Below are 16,091 nucleotides of genomic sequence, written 5' to 3'. Positions count from 1 at the left end.
GTCTGCTGCACCAGACAGGCAAACATCGTTATGAGACAGGTAACTGTCTGCTGCACCAGACAGGCAAACATCGTTATGAGACAGGTAACTGTCTCCTGCACCAGACAGGCAAACATTGTTATTAGACAGGTAACTGTCTCCTGCACCAGACAGGCAAACATTGTTATGAGACAGGTAACTGTCTGCTGCACCAGACAGGTAAACATCGTTATGAGACAGGTAACTGTCTGCTGCACCAGGCAGGCAAACATCGTTATGAGACAGGTAACTGTCTGCTGCACCAGACAGACAAACATTGTTATGAGACAGGTAACTGTCTGCTGCACCAGACAGGCAAACATCGTTATGAGCAGGTAACTGTCTGCTGCACCAGACAGGCAAACATCGTTATTAGACAGGTAACTGTCTCCTGCACCAGACAGGCAAACATTGTTATGAGACAGGTAACTGTCTGCTGCAACAGGCAGGCACACATCGTTATGAGACAGGTAACTGTCTGCTGCACCAGACAGGCAAACATCGTTATGAGACAGGTAACTGTCTGCTGCACCAGACAGGTAAACATTGTTATGAGACAGGTAACTGTCTGCTGCACCAGACAGGTAAACATCGTTATGAGACAGGTAACTGTCTGCTGCACCAGACAGGCAAACATTGTTATGAGACAGGTAACTGTCTGCTGCACCAGACAGGCAAACATCGTTATGAGACAGGTAACTGTCTGCTGCACCAGACAGGCAAACATCGTTATTAGACAGGTAACTGTCTCCTGCACCAGACAGGCAAACATTGTTATGAGACAGGTAACTGTCTGCTGCACCAGGCAGGGAAACATCTTTATGAGACAGGTAACTGTCTGCTGCACCAGGCAGGCAAACATTGTTATGAGACAGGTAATTGTCTGCTGCACCAGACAGGTAAACATCGTTATGAGACAGGTAACTGTCTGCTGCACCAGACAGGCAAACATCGTTATGAGACAGGTAACTGTCTGCTGCACCAGACAGGCAAACATCGTTAGACAGGTAACTGTCTCCTGCACCAGACAGGTAAACATTGTTATGAGACAGGTAACTGTCTGCTGCAACAGGCAGGCACACATCGTTATGAGACAGGTAACTGTCTGCTGCACCAGACAGGCAAACATCGTTATGAGACAGGTAACTGTCTGCTGCACCAGACAGGCAAACATCGTTATGAGACAGGTAACTGTCTGCTGCACCAGACAGGCAAACATCGTTAGACAGGTAACTGTCTCCTGCACCAGACAGGTAAACATTGTTATGAGACAGGTAACTGTCTGCTGCAACAGGCAGGCACACATCGTTATGAGACAGGTAACTGTCTGCTGCACCAGACAGGCAAACATCGTTATGAGACAGGTAACTGTCTGCTGCACCAGACAGGCAAACATCGTTATGAGACAGGTAACTGTCTGCTGCACCAGGCAGGCAAACATCTTTATGAGACAGGTAACTGTCTGCTGCACCAGACAGGTAAACATCGTTATGAGACAGGTAACTGTCTGCTGCACCAGACAGGTAAACATCGTTATGAGACAGGTAACTGTCTGCTGCACCAGACAGGCAAACATTGTTATGAGACAGGTAACTGTCTGCTGCACCAGACAGGTAAACATCATTATGAGACAGGTAACTGTGACATGTGTATGATGTACATTAGAAGAGTTATCGAGGTCTAACCTCTTAACACAGAAAATAAGCTCAAAAGGAGTTTGAGATCGAACAGCAAAGCCTTAATTGAGCAACGAATAGGGGAGAGGAGAGAGCAGGAGATGAGAGAAGGGGAGAGAAGAGAAAGGAGGAGAACAGAGCAGAGTGAGATACACCAAGCCAATCTCTAAGCAGACAGAATTTCAGAGCTTGAGGGAGGAGAGACTCAGCCCTCTTATTTGACGGGGAATTATTCCACCCTGCCATTACAGAGAGCTTATCTCCCCACTAAATCACCACCTCTGTCCTCCCTCCGCACACCCAGCCTGTTGCAAGACCAGCTATTTACACCCAGGCTGTGTCCCAAATGGACCCTTTCCCCATTATGACCAGAGCCTCCCATGGTGCTCTGGTCAAACAAAGTGCACTATATAGGGTGCCATTTGAAATTGGGACATACCCCCGCACGAACAACACAGGGCTCAGCTCATACACAGTATAGGCCATAGAAAGAGAGAGAGAGAGAGAGAGCGTGAGAGAGAGGGGGGAGAGAGATGGAGAAAGAGGGAAAGAGGGAGTGATGGCGAGAGAGAAAGAGAAGGTGAGAGAGAGAGAGTCAGGGGTGAAAGGAAGAAGTTGAAAGCCTCAGATATATATTGTACCACTGCACCTCTCTTCAATAACAAAGCTGGATTGATTAGTTGATTGTATTAGATACATAAACATGTCAGTGACTTATTCCATTGAGGTTCGTCTAGAAAGTGGCATCACCAACAGAAAACAGAATGGTGAAGGCAGCAATCAGACTGGTTCCACCAGGCTATCCCCTGTCCATCCCAGAACCCCTCTCCACTTGCCCCAGTCTGTTCCGGGGGGATTTTTCCACAAGGTACAGATCTAGAATCAGCATCCCCTCCCCAAATCCTACCTTTACCATTAGCAGGGGAAATGCAAAATGACTCAGAGATCAGCGTCTAGGAACAACTTGACCCTTCTCAGTCCCAGTCTGCCGTAGTACTGTAGCTGCTCTCTCCCAGCGAGTGAGTCAGTGAACAGTAAGCAGATTAAGTAGACTTCTAAGCCCTCTCTGTAAACCCTCCTGTGCATGGCTCCCCTTCTAAGAATATCTGCCTTTTTCCTGAGATAATGCCTGCAGACATATGGCTATGGGTGATCGGAACAGGTGAGTTCAAAATTACTAGTGGTGGTTGTAGTAGTAGCAGTATCAGTACTAGTAGTAGTAGCAGAAGTCATAGTAGTAGTAGTAGTAGTAGTATTATCAGTAGTAGTAACAGTAACAGTAGTAGTAGCAGCAGTATAGTAGTAGCAGTAGTAGTACTAGCAGTAGTTGTAGTAGCAGCAGTAGTTGTAGTAGTGGTAGTAGTAGTGGTGGTAGTAGCGGTAGTAGTAGTAGCAGCAGCAGTAGTAGCAGCAGCAGTAGTAGTAGTAGTAGCAGCAGTAGTTGTAGTAGTGGTAGTAGTAGTAGTGGTGGTAGTAGCAGCAGCAGTAATAGCAATAGTAGTAGTAGCAGCAGTAGTTGTAGTAGCAGCAGCAGTAGTTGCAGCAGCAGCAGTAGCAGCAGTATAGTAGTAGTAGTAGCAGCAGCAGTAGTCGTAGTAGCAGCAGTAGCAGTAGTAGTTGTAGTAGTGGTAGTAGTAGTGGTAGTAGTACTAGCAGTAGAAGTGGTAGAAGTAGTATTTGTAGTAGTAGCAGCAGTAGTGGTAGTAGTAGTAGCAGTAGTAGTAGCAGTAGAAGTGGTAGTAGTAGTAGTTGTAGTAGTAGCAGCAGTAGCAGTAGCAGTAGAAGTGGTAGTAGTAGTAGTTGTAGTAGTAGCAGCAGTAGTAGTTGTAGTAGTAGCAGCAGTAGTGGTAGTAGTAGTAGCAGCAGTAGTAGTAGTAGTAGTAGTAGTAGTAGCAGTAGAAGTGGTAGTAGTAGTAGTTGTAGTAGTAGCAGTAGCAGTAGCAGTAGAAGTGGTAGTAGTAGTAGTTGTAGTAGTAGCAGTGGTAGCAGTAGCAGTAGAAGTGGTAGTAGTAGTAGTTGTAGTAGTAGCAGCAGTAGTAGTTGTAGTAGTAGCAGCAGTAGTGGTAGTAGTAGTAGCAGCAGTAGTAGTAGTAGTAGTAGTAGTAGTAGCAGTAGAAGTGGTAGTAGTAGTAGTAGCAGTAGAAGTGGTAGTAGTAGTAGCAGTAGAAGTGGTAGTAGTAGTAGTTATTGTAGTAGCAGCAGTAGTAGTTGTAGTAGCAGTAGAAGTGGTAGTAGTAGTCGTTGTAGTAGTAGCAGTAGAAGTGGTAGTAGTAGTAGCAGTAGAAGTGGTAGAAGTAGTAGTTGTAGTAGTAGCAGCAGTAGTGGTAGTAGTAGTAGCAGTAGAAGTGGTAGAAGTAGTAGTTGTAGTAGTAGCAGCAGTAGTGGTAGTAGTAGTAGTTGTAGTAGTAGCAGCAGTATAGTAGTAGCAGCAGCAGTAGAAGTTGTAATAGTAGTAGTAGCAGTAGTAGTTGTAGTAGTGGTAGTAATAGTAGTAGCAGCAGTAGAAGTGGTAGTAGTAGTAGTTGTAGTAGTAGTAGCAGCAGTAGTAGTTGTAGTAGTGGTAGTAGTAGTAAAAGTGGTAGAAGTAGTAGTTGTAGTAGTAGCAGCAGTAGTAGTGGTAGTAGTAGTAGCAGCAGTAGTAGTAGTAGCAGTAGAAGTTGTAGTAGTGGTAGTAATAGTAGTAGCAGCAGTAGAAGTGGTAGTAGTAGTAGTTGTAGTAGTAGTAGCAGCAGTAGTAGTTGTAGTAGTGGTAGTAGTAGTAAAAGTGGTAGAAGTAGTAGTTGTAGTAGTAGCAGCAGTAGTAGTGGTAGTAGTAGTAGCAGCAGTAGTAGTAGTAGCAGTAGAAGTGGTAGTAGTGGTAGTTGTAGTAGTAGCAGCAGTAGCAGTAGTAGTAGCAGTAGAAGTGGTAGTAGTAGTAGTTGTAGTAGTAGCAGCAGTAGCAGTAGTAGTGGTAGTAGAAGTAGTAGTAGTAGCAGCAGTAGTGGTAGTAGTAGCAGCAGTAGTAGCAGCAGTAGTGGTAGTAGTAGCAGCAGTAGTAGCAGCAGTAGTGTTAGTAGTAGCAGCAGTAGTGGTAGTAGTAGCAGCAGTAGTAGTAGTAGCAGCAGTAGTGGTAGTAGTAGCAGCAGTAGTAGCAGCAGTAGTGTTAGTAGTAGCAGCAGTAGTGGTAGTAGTAGCAGCTGTAGCAGTAGTAGTTGTAGTAGTAGTAGTAGCAGTAGTAGTAGTAGTAGTAGTAGTAGCAGCAGCAGTAGCAGCAGTAGTGTTAGTAGTAGCAGCAGTAGTGGTAGTAGTAGCAGCAGTAGTAGCAGCAGTAGTGTTAGTAGTAGCAGCAGTAGTGGTAGTAGTAGCAGCTGTAGCAGTAGTAGTTGTAGTAGTAGTAGCAGTAGTAGTAGTAGTAGTAGTAGCAGCAGTAGCAGTAGTAGTCGTAGTAGTAGCAGTAGCAGTAGTAGTTGTAGTAGTAGTAGCAGTAGTAGTAGTAGTAGCAGCAGCAGTAGCAGTAGTAGTAGTAGTAGTAGCAGCAGCAGTTGTAGTGGTAGCAGCAGTAGTGTTAGTAGAAGTAGTAGTAGTGTTAGTAGTAGCAGCAGTAGTGGTAGTAGTAGCAGCAGTAGTGGTAGTAGTAGCAGCAGTAGTGGTAGTAGTAGCAGCAGTAGTAGTAGCAGCAGTAGTTAGTAGTAGCAGCAGTAGTAGCAGCAGTAGTGTTAGTAGTAGCAGCAGTAGTGGTAGTAGTAGCAGCTGTAGCAGTAGTAGTTGTAGTAGTAGTAGCAGTAGTAGTAGTAGTAGTAGTAGCAGTAGCAGTAGTAGTTGTAGTAGTAGCAGCAGTAGTGTTAGTAGAAGTAGTAGTAGTGTTAGTAGTAGCAGCAGTAGTGTTAGTAGTAGCAGCAGTAGTGGTAGTAGTAGCAGCAGCAGTAGTAGCAGTAGAAGTGGTAGTAGTAGTAGTTGTAGTAGTAGCAGCAGTAGTGGTAGTAGTAGTGGTGGTGAACGGAAAGGTTTTGGAGCAACGAACCACCCTTGCTGTCTCTGCCTGGCCGGTTCCCCTCTTTCCACTGGGTTTCTCTGCCTCTAACCCTATTACATGGGCTGAGTCACTGGCTTACTAGTGCTCTTCCATGCCATCCCTAGGAGGGGTGCGTCACTTGAGTGGGTTGAGTCACTGATGTGATCTTCCTGTCTGGGTTGGCGCACCCCCTTGGGTTGTGCCGTGGCAGAGATCTTTGTGGGCTATTCTCGGCCTGGTCTCATGATGATAAGTTGGTGGTTGAAGATATCCCTCTAGTAGTGTGGGGGCTGTGCTTTGGCAAAGTGGGTGGGGTTATATCCTTCCTGTTTGGCCCTGTCCGGGGGTATCATCGGATGGGGCCACAGTGTCTCCTGACCCCTCCTGTCTCAGCGTCCAGTATTTGTGCTGCAGTAGTTTATGTGTCGAGGGGCTAGGGTCAGTTTGTTATATCTGGAGTACTTCTCCTGTCTTATCCGGTGTCCTGTGTGAATTTAAGTATGCTCTCTCTAATTCTCTCTTTCTTTTTTTCTCTCTCTCTCTCGGAGGACCTGAGCCCTAGGACCATGCCTCAGGACTACCTGGCATGATGACTCCTTGCTGTCCCCAATCCACCTGGCCGTGCTGCTGCTCCAATTTCAACTGTTCTGCCTGCGGCTATGGAATCCTGACCTGTTCACCGGACGTGCTACCTGTCCCAGACCTATTATTTGACCATGCTGGTCATTTATGAACATTTTAACATCTTGGCCATGTTCTGTTATAATCTCCACCCGGCACAGACAGAAGAGGACTGGCCACCCCTCATAGCCTGGTTCCTCTCTAGGTGTCTTCCTAGGATTTGGTCTTTCTAGGGGGTTTTTCCTAGCCAACGTGCTTCAACACCTGCACTGCTTGCTGTTTGGGGTTTTAGGCTGGGTTTCTGTACAGCACTTTGAGATATCAGCTGATGTACGAAGGGCTATATAAATACATTTGATTTTGATTTGGTAGTAGTAGCAGCAGTAGTGGTAGTAGTAGCAGCAGTTGTGGTAGTAGTAGCAGCAGTTGTGGTAGTAGTAGCAGCAGTTGTGGTAGTAGTAGCGGCAGTTGTGGTAGTAGTAGCAGCAGTAGTAGCAGCAGTTGTGGTAGTAGTAGCAGCAGTTGTGGTAGTAGTAGCAGCAGTTGTGGTAGTAGTAGAAGCAGTTGTGGTTGTAGTAGCAGCAGTAGTAGCAGCAGTTGTGGTAGTAGTAGCAGCAGTTGTGGTAGTAGTAGCAGCAGTTGTGGTAGTAGTAGCAGCAGTAGTAGCAGCAGTAGTGGTAGTAGTAGCAGCAGTTGTGGTAGTAGTATCAGCAGTAGTGGCAGTAGTATCAGCAGTAGTGGTAGTAGTAGCAGCAGTTGTGGTAGTAGTAGCAGCAGTTGTGGTAGTAGTAGCAGCAGTAGTAGCAGCAGTAGTGGTAGTAGTAGCAGCAGTAGTAGCAGCAGTAGTGGTAGTAGTAGCAGCAGTAGTAGCAGCAGTTGTGGCAGTAGTAGCAGCAGTAGTAGCAGCAGTAGTGGTAGTAGTAGCAGCAGTAGTAGCAGCAGTAGTGGTAGTAGTAGCAGCAGTAGTGGTAGTAGTAGCAGCAGTAGTGGTAGTAGTAGCAGCAGTTGTGGTAGTAGTAGCAGCAGTGGTAGCAGCAGTAGTGGTAGTAGTAGCAGCAGTTGTGGTAGTAGTAGCAGCAGTAGTGGTGGTAGTAGCAGCAGTTGTGGTAGTAGTATCAGCAGTAGTGGTAGTAGTATCAGCAGTAGTGGTAGTAGTAGCAGCAGTTGTGGTAGTAGTAGCAGCAGTTGTGGTAGTAGTAGCAGCAGTAGTAGCAGCAGTAGTGGTAGTAGTAGCAGCAGTAGTAGCAGCAGTAGTGGTAGTAGTAGCAGCAGTAGTAGCAGCAGTTGTGGCAGTAGTAGCAGCAGTAGTAGCAGCAGTAGTGGTAGTAGTAGCAGCAGTAGTGGTAGTAGTAGCAGCAGTTGTGGTAGTAGTAGCAGCAGTAGTAGCTGCAGTAGTGGTAGTAGTAGCAGCAGTAGTGGTAGTAGTAGCAGCAGTTGTGGTAGTAGTAGCAGCAGTGGTAGCAGCAGTAGTGGTAGTAGTAGCAGCAGTTGTGGTAGTAGTAGCAGCAGTAGTGGTGGTAGTAGCAGCAGTAGTGGTAGTAGTAGTAGTAGTGGTAGTAGTAGCAGCAGTTGTGGTAGTAGTAGCAGCAGTAGTAGCAGCAGTAGTGGTAGTAGTAGCAGTTGTGGTAGTAGTAGCAGCAGTAGTGGTGGTAGTACAGCAATAGTGGTGGTAGTAGTAGTAGTGGTAGCAGTAGTAGTAGTTATAGCAGTAGTAGTGGTAGCAGCAGTAGCAGTAGTAGCAGTAGTAGTAGTAGTTGTAATATTAGCAGCAGTAGTGGTAGTAGTAGCAGCAGTAGTAGCAGTAGTAGTAGTTGTAGTATTAGCAGCAGTAGCAGTAGTAGCAGCAGTAGTAGTTGTCGTATTAGCAGCAGTAGCAGTAGTAGTGGTAGTAGTAGTAGCAGTAGTAGTAGTAGTTGTAATATTAGCAGCAGTAGTGGTAGTAGTAGCAGCAGTAGTAGCAGTAGTAGTAGTTGTCGTATTAGCAGCAGTAGCAGTAGTAGTGGTAGTAGTAGTAGCAGTAGTAGTTGTAGTATTAGCAGCAGTAGCGGTAGTAGTAGTTGTGGTAGAGGTAGTAGCAGGAGTAGTAGCAGCAGTAGTGGTGGTAGTGGCAGCAGTAGTGGTGGTAGTGGCAGGAGTAGTAGCAGTAGCAGTAGTAGTAGTAGTAGTAGTAGTAGTAGCGGTAGTAGTAGTTGTGGTAGAGGTAGTAGCAGGAGTAGTAGCAGCAGTAGCGGTAGTAGTAGCAGCAGTAGTGGTAGTAGTAGTAGTTGTAGTAATAGCAGCAGTAGCAGTAGTAGCAGCAGTAGTAGTTGTCGTATTAGCAGCAGTAGCAGTAGTAGTGGTAGTAGTAGTAGCAGTAGTAGTTGTAGTATTAGCAGCAGTAGCGGTAGTAGTAGTTGTGGTAGAGGTAGTAGCAGGAGTAGTAGCAGCAGTAGTGGTGGTAGTGGCAGCAGTAGTAGCAGTAGTAGCGGTAGTAGTAGTAGTAGTATTAGTAGTAGTAGTGGTAGAGGTAGTAGCAGGAGTAGTAGTAGTAGTAGCGGTAGTAGTAGTTGTGGTAGCAGCAGTATAGTAGTAGCAGTAGTAGTAGCAGCAATAGTATAGTAGTAGTAACAGCAGGGATTAAGTAATCTGCTAGTCTCTCTTTCTCTAACGCTCCCTCCATAACGCTCTCCCTCCCTAACTCTCTCTCTCAGCTCTACAGTAATTAGTATTGGGAGTTTCCTTGTACATGAGGACTTGCCCTCTATCATTAGTTAATGGGGCACAGCAGCCTGTTTCCCGGGTTACAATTCCTGCAGTTCACACAGGCTGGATGACTCAGATGTTTTAGCTAGTGGAGGTGAGACTGTCTCCAGGGAATCTCCTCTTCCACACTGAAAGGTACAGTCACAACAAAAGTATGTGGACACCCCTTCAAATGACTGGATTCTGCTATTTCAGCCACACCGTTGGTGACAAGTGCACACAGCCATGCAATCTCCATAGACAAACATTGACAGTAGAATGGCCTCAACATGGCACCGTCATAGGATACCACCTTTCCAATAAGTCAGTTCGTAAAATTTCTGCCCTGTTAGAGCTGTCCTGGTCAACTGTAAGCGCTGTTATTGTGAAGTGGATGGCTCAGCCACGTAGTAGTAGGCCTCACAAGCTCACAGAACGGGGCCACCAACTGCTGAAGTGCGTACAACATAACAATTGTATGTCCTTGTTTGCAACACTCACTACTGAGTTCCAAACTGTCTCTGGAAGCAACGTCAGCACAAGAACTGTTCGTCGGGAGATTCATGAAATGGGTTTCCATGGCCGAGTAGCTGCACACAAGCCTAAGATCACCATGCGCAATGCCAAGAGTCGGCTGGAGTGGTGTAAAGCTTGCCTTCTCTGGAATGATGAATCACACTTCACCATCTGGCAGTATGACAGACTAGTCTGGGTTTGGCGGATGCCCAGGAGAACGCTACCTGCCCAAATGCATAGCCCCAGCTGTAAAGTTTGGTGGAGAAGGAATAATGGTCTGGGGCTGTTTTTCATGGTTCGGGCTAGGCCCCAGTGAAGGGAAATCTTAACACTACAGCATACAATTACATTCTAGATGATTCTGTGCTTCCAACTTTGTGGCAGCAGTTTGGGGAAGGTCCTTTCCTGTTTCAACATGACAACGCCCCTGTACACAAAGCCAGGTCGATACAGAAATGGTTTGTTGAGATCGGTGTGGAAGAACTTGACTGGCCTGAACAGAGCCCTGACCTCAACCCCACTGAACACCTTTGGGATGAATTGGAACGCAGACTGTGAGCCAGGCCTAATCGCCCAACATCATTGCCCAACCTCACTAATGCTCTTGTGGCTGAATGGAAGCAAGTCCCCGCAGCAATCTTCCAACATCTAGTGGAAAGCCTTCCCAGAATAGTGAGTCTGTTATAGCAGCAAAGGGGGGACCATTTCCATATTAATGCCCATGACTTTGGAATGAGATGTTCAACGAGCAGGTGTCCACAAGTAGTGTATCTTTCTCTGTTGTTGACACTGCTATATCGCAGCACTTCTACATAATAAACAGCAAGTTTAAAAGACCAGACCACACATTTCCACTGAACGTACAGTTTGTATGAATGTGGTAAGCAGTGACGTCACAGACTAGCCTAAATGACTGTTTGACTGTGCAGCCCACATTACTCTGATACAGAAACACATGCAGACCAGCTCACACACAATACAGATCGAGGTAGTACACACTGTACACATATAAGAGACAGTACACGTCCTCAGAACATGAAAACCGCACATGGACGCCTATACACATACAATGTGTGACACGAGACAAAAAATAAATATTTCTATAAAATCATAAGGTCTATCTATACAAGCTCCAGACAGTATGCTGTGTTATGTGGGGAGAATAATGTATGCAAAATATGGAGAGAGGATATCAAATCCTCCTGAAATCAAAAGTGTGCACCTCAAATGGCACCCTATTCCCTAGATCATTCCCTAAATATAGGGAATAGGGTGCCATTTGGGATGCATTCAAAGTCATGCTTCTGCAAAACCGTAATGGAACCCATTTAGCAGCCAATGATATCCTTCCCAGCCAATGATATCCTTCCCAGCCAATGATATCCTTCCCAGCCAATGATCCCCCCCCTCCACTCCACTCTGCTAGCCTCTGCCCAACCAGAAGCACATCCAATGGGTTTATAATCTCTCTCCAAGACTCTTGAGGCAGATTCAATCAAAAGCGCACTGCTGGGGAAAAACCGGCTCAGGGTAAATAATCACATTATTTTATAAACAGTCTGTTTTTTATTTGTTTACTGAAACGCAACTGTTCAGGTTTTCTCACAGTGCGAGTTTGATTTGGCCTCTGTGGGCATACGGAACATTCAGATGGAGAGGTGGTGATGGAGGGATGAGCGTAATGACAAACGGTCAGATGCTGGAGCCAGAGAAGGATGGAGGGAGTGAGGGATGGAGGGAGGGAGGTTAACTACCTGAGTCACTCTGACATCTCCTGCAGGTGTTGGTTTCTGTAGGGTTCAAATTACACATTTTACTGGAGAGGGAGGGGTTAATCACGAACAAAACACAAAATGCAGCAGCAACAGTCAAGTTAAAGGTGCAGTCTGCAATTTATGTGTCTTGTCTCCCTGTGTATGTGCCCACAGCACCAAACCCACAAATAATCGAGGCTCAAAGAAAACACACACAAAACAAAAACTAAATTAGGCCCACTTTGGCAAAAATCCTAGGCTCATGCCAATCCCTCGCAAAGACCCTTTCCTTCCGCCCCACAGGGTCAGTAGACTTCACATCTCCAGATCATAATATGCATTTTGCTGTGAATACCTGACCCCAAAAAGAGATGCAGAGAGGGAGAGTCATGGTGGATGATGCACTATGTAGAAAAATAAAAAGAACTCCCGCACAACACGATTTATTGTGGTTGACTTCAATGCTCTTGAGAGGGCACAGAGATAGGATAAATCATACTAGTTTCCAGATTACAATGCAGCCTAGCGTAGTGTGCTCACGCACGCACGCTTTCTCAATCACACACTTGCTCGCACGCACTCACACACTCTTATTCTGTAAGGATTCTTTTTTAAATACAGTATTATTTTTTTCAAACAATACAAAATAAAACACACATACACATACAAACACCAACATACTGACGCACAACAACTGGAGGTTTCAGTGGTTAGAACACATTACATGGATAGGATTTACACCATCCTGAGGCTAGTCCAAAATAGGATTTTCCTGTGTTTTATTTATACAATACCAGTTTATTAGGTACACACATTTAGTACCATGCGTTGCTCAATTGGTATCAAGGGACCTAACGTGTGCCAGAAAAACATTCCCCACACATCCTGTACCAGACACCAGTACACCACCAGCCTGTACCAGACAGGATGTGTCCAAATCCAGACACCAGTACACCACCAGCCTGTACCAGACAGGATGTGTCCAAATCCAGACACCAGTACACCACCAGCCTGTACCAGACAGGATGTGTCCAAATCCAGACACCAGTACACCACCAACCTGTACCAGACAGGATGTGTCCAAATCCAGACAGCAGTACACCACCAGCCTGTACCAGACAGGATGTGTCCAAATCCAGACAACAGTACACCACCAACCTGTACCAGACAGGATGTGTCCAAATCCAGACAGCAGTACACCACCAACCTGTACCAGACAGGATGTGTCCAAATCCAGACACCAGTACACCACCAACCTGTACCAGACAGGATGTGTCCAAATCCAGACAGCAGTACACCACCAGCCTGTACCAGACAGGATGTGTCCAAATCCAGACAACAGTACACCACCAACCTGTACCAGACAGGATGTGTCCAAATCCAGACAGCAGTACACCACCAACCTGTACCAGACAGGATGTGTCCAAATCCAGACACCAGTACACCACCAACCTGTACCAGACAGGATGTGTCCAAATCCAGACACCAGTACACCACCAGCCTGTACCAGACAGGATGTGTCCAAATCCAGACACCAGTACACCACCAGCCTGTACCAGACAGGATGTGTCCAAATCCAGACACCAGTACACCACCAGCCTGTACCAGACAGGATGTGTCCAAATCCAGACACCAGTACACCACCAACCTGTACCAGACAGGATGTGTCCAAATCCAGACAACAGTACACCACCAACCTGTACCAGACAGGATGTGTCCAAATCCAGACAACAGCAACCACCAACCTGTACCAGACAGGATGTGTCCAAATCCAGACAGCAGTACACCACCAACCTGTACCAGACAGGATGTGTCCAAATCCAGACAACAGTACACCACCAACCTGTACCAGACAGGATGTGTCCAAATCCAGACAACAGCAACCACCAACCTGTACCAGACAGGATGTGTCCAAATCCAGACAACAGTAACCACCAACCTGTACCAGACAGGATGTGTCCAAATCCAGACAACAGTAACCACCAACCTGTACCAGACAGGATGTGTCCAAATCCAGACAACAGTACACCACCAGCCTGTACCAGCCAGGATGTGTCCAAATCCAGACAACAGTAACCACCAACCTGTACCAGACAGGATGTGTCCAAACCCAGACAACAGTACACCACCAGCCTGTACCAGACAGGATGTGTCCAAATCCAGACAACAGTACACCACCAACCTGTACCAGACAGGATGTGTCCAAATCCAGACAACAGCAACCACCAACCTGTACCAGGCAGGATGTGTCCAAATCCAGACAACAGTAACCACCAACCTGTACCAGACAGGATGTGTCCAAATCCAGACAACAGTAACCACCAACCTGTACCAGACAGGATGTGTCCAAATCAAGACAACAGCAACCACCAACCTGTACCAGACAGGATGTGTCCAAACCCAGACAACAGTACACCACCAGCCTGTACCAGACAGGATGTGTCCAAATCCAGACAACAGCAACCACCAACCTGTACCAGACAGGATGTGTCCAAATCCAGACAACAGCAACCACAATTCATTGGACAAGGCAATGTTTTTCCACTCCTCAGTTGTCCAGTGTTGGTGATCGCGTTTTCACTGGAGCCACTTCTTCTTGATTTTAGCTGATAGGTGTGGACACCGTTGTCTGGACACTGTTGTCTGGACACCGTTGTCTGGACACCGTTGTCTGTTTGTGGCCCGCCTGTTAGCTTGCATGATTCTTGCCATTCTCCTTCGACCTCTCATCAATGTTTTCGCCCATAGGACTGACGCTGACTGGGTGTTTTTTGTTTGTCTCACCATTCTCGGTAATCCCTAGACACTCTCGTGTGTGGAAGGTCGAAGGGGGGGTTCTGAGATACTGGATCCCGCACGCCTGACACCGACAATCATACCACACTCAATGTCGCTTAGGTCACTTGTTTTTCCAACTCTAACATCCAATCGAACAGTAACTGAATGCCTGGATGCCTGTCTTATATAACAAGCCACGGCCACGTGACTCACTGTCTGTAGGAGCGATCCGTTGTCGTGGTGTACCTAATAAACGGTGTATTTCCACACTATGATGTTGGAATAATACTGTTAAATTGTACAAATGACTAAAAGACCATCCTGAAATTGTTGCCTGATTTGGTGGGTACCAGGTGGTAAATTAGTTGAAATAAGAAATAAGAATAAGAAAGAGAGTTCCAAATTCCTGTTTGCCCCTCCCACTCAGACCAATCCTAGACCATCCTAGCAAAATTCCTGTTTGCCCCTCCCACTCAGACCAATCCTAGACCGTCCTAGCAAAATTCCTGTTTGCCCCTCCCACTCAGACCAATCCTAGACCGTCCTAGCAAAATTCCTGTTTGCCCCTCCCACTCAGACCAATCCTAGACCGTCCTAGCAAAATTCTTGCTTGAGAAATTTCTCTTCGATAAGAAGCCAATTTGGTATTTTTTACCATTTTGATTAGAAACAATCACAGTAAGGTACTTATTCGTTACACAGAAAGGATTTTATATTGACATAAAACATCTGCATTGGGCCTTTAAGTCAGTGTCCTAGGCTTCTTACAGAAGAGGAAATGGCACACACACACACACACACACACACACACACACACACAAAAGCTCTGAGTCTACTGCCAGTGGTTTGAGCACATTAGATATACAGGAAACAGACACGGTGCAGCTCAACAGATCAACAGTGTTCACTGGGAACTACACCCTGTCTGTCTTACTGAATCACCCACTGTCCTCCCAGTACACAACCTTACTGTCCTCCCAGTACACAACCTTACTGTCCTCCCAGTACACAACCTTACTGTCCTCCCAGTACACAACCTTACTGTCCTCCCAGTACACAACCTTACTCTCCTCCCAGTACACAATCTTACTAGTTGTGCAGCCACTGTCCTCACTACTACACAATTTTACTGAATGGGTAGACAGTCTCTCTGATGCAGAGCTCAGGTCAGTGAGTCAAACTGTGGCCCAAGTGTGTGTGTGTGTGCTTGTGTGTGTGTCAAACTGTGGCCCAAGCAGGTCAAACCCTTGTCAGCTGATGTCTAACGCCTGTCCTGTGCAGTGCTGCTAGGCTCTAGTCACGCTCTCAGACATACAGTACCAGTCCAAAGTTTGGACACACCTACTCATTCAAGGGTTTTTCTTTATTTGTACTATTTTCTACATTGTAGAATAATAGTTAAGACATCACAACTATGAAATAACACATATGGAATCATGTAGTACCACAAAAGTGTTAAACAAATCATAACATATTTTAGATTCTTGAAAGTAGCCACCCTTTGCCTTGATGACAGCTTTGCACAATCTAGGCACTCTCTCAACCAGCTTCACCTGGAATGCTTTTCCAAATGTCTTGAAGGAGTTCCCACATATACTGAGCACTTGTTGGCCTCTTTTCCTTCACTCTGCTGTCCAACTCATTCCAAACCATCTTAATTTGGTTGAGATCGGGCGATTGTGGAGGCCAGGTCATATGATGCAGCACTCCATCACTCTCCTTCTTGGTCAAATAGCCCTTACACAGCCTGGAGGTGTGTTGGGTCATTGTCCTGTTGAAAAACTTCCAAAGTTCTTGACATTTTCCGTATTGACTGACCTTCATGTCTTAAAGTAATGATGGACTGTCGTTTATTTTTGCTTATTTGAGCTGTTGTTGCCATAATATGGGCTTGGTCTTTTACCAAATAGGGCTATCTTCTGTATACTACCCCTACCATGTCACAACATGACTGAAGGCACACATGGTAATTGAAATGCATTCATGAAGCTGGTTGAGAGAATGTGAAGAGTGTGC

At 46.0% G+C, this 16,091-nt stretch overlaps 1 protein-coding gene across 7 annotated transcripts in view; it reads right to left on the bottom strand.

Annotated features, from left to right (window-relative positions):
• zmiz1a (zinc finger, MIZ-type containing 1a) overlaps positions 1-16,091 on the bottom strand; it is a 265,059-nt gene that overhangs the window by 28,600 nt on the left and 220,368 nt on the right. For 3 of the 7 annotated variants that reach the window (XM_042299071.1, XM_042299067.1, XM_042299069.1), the window contains exon 7: positions 11,298-11,333. The exons of 3 other annotated variants lie outside the window; for them this stretch is intronic. In XM_042299071.1, the coding sequence (XP_042155005.1) occupies positions 11,298-11,333 (36 nt within the window). Of the gene's footprint in view, positions 1-2,601; positions 2,686-11,297; positions 11,334-16,091 lie in introns of those variants that run through there. One more of the 7 variants, XM_042299073.1, reaches the window with a different exon arrangement.

The sequence above is a fragment of the Oncorhynchus tshawytscha genome, linkage group LG16 (assembly GCF_018296145.1).
Source record: "Oncorhynchus tshawytscha isolate Ot180627B linkage group LG16, Otsh_v2.0, whole genome shotgun sequence".
NCBI lineage: Eukaryota > Metazoa > Chordata > Actinopteri > Salmoniformes > Salmonidae > Oncorhynchus > Oncorhynchus tshawytscha.
The sequence above is the reverse complement of the archived record's forward strand: the minus strand, read 5'-3'. Positions and strand labels throughout refer to the sequence as shown.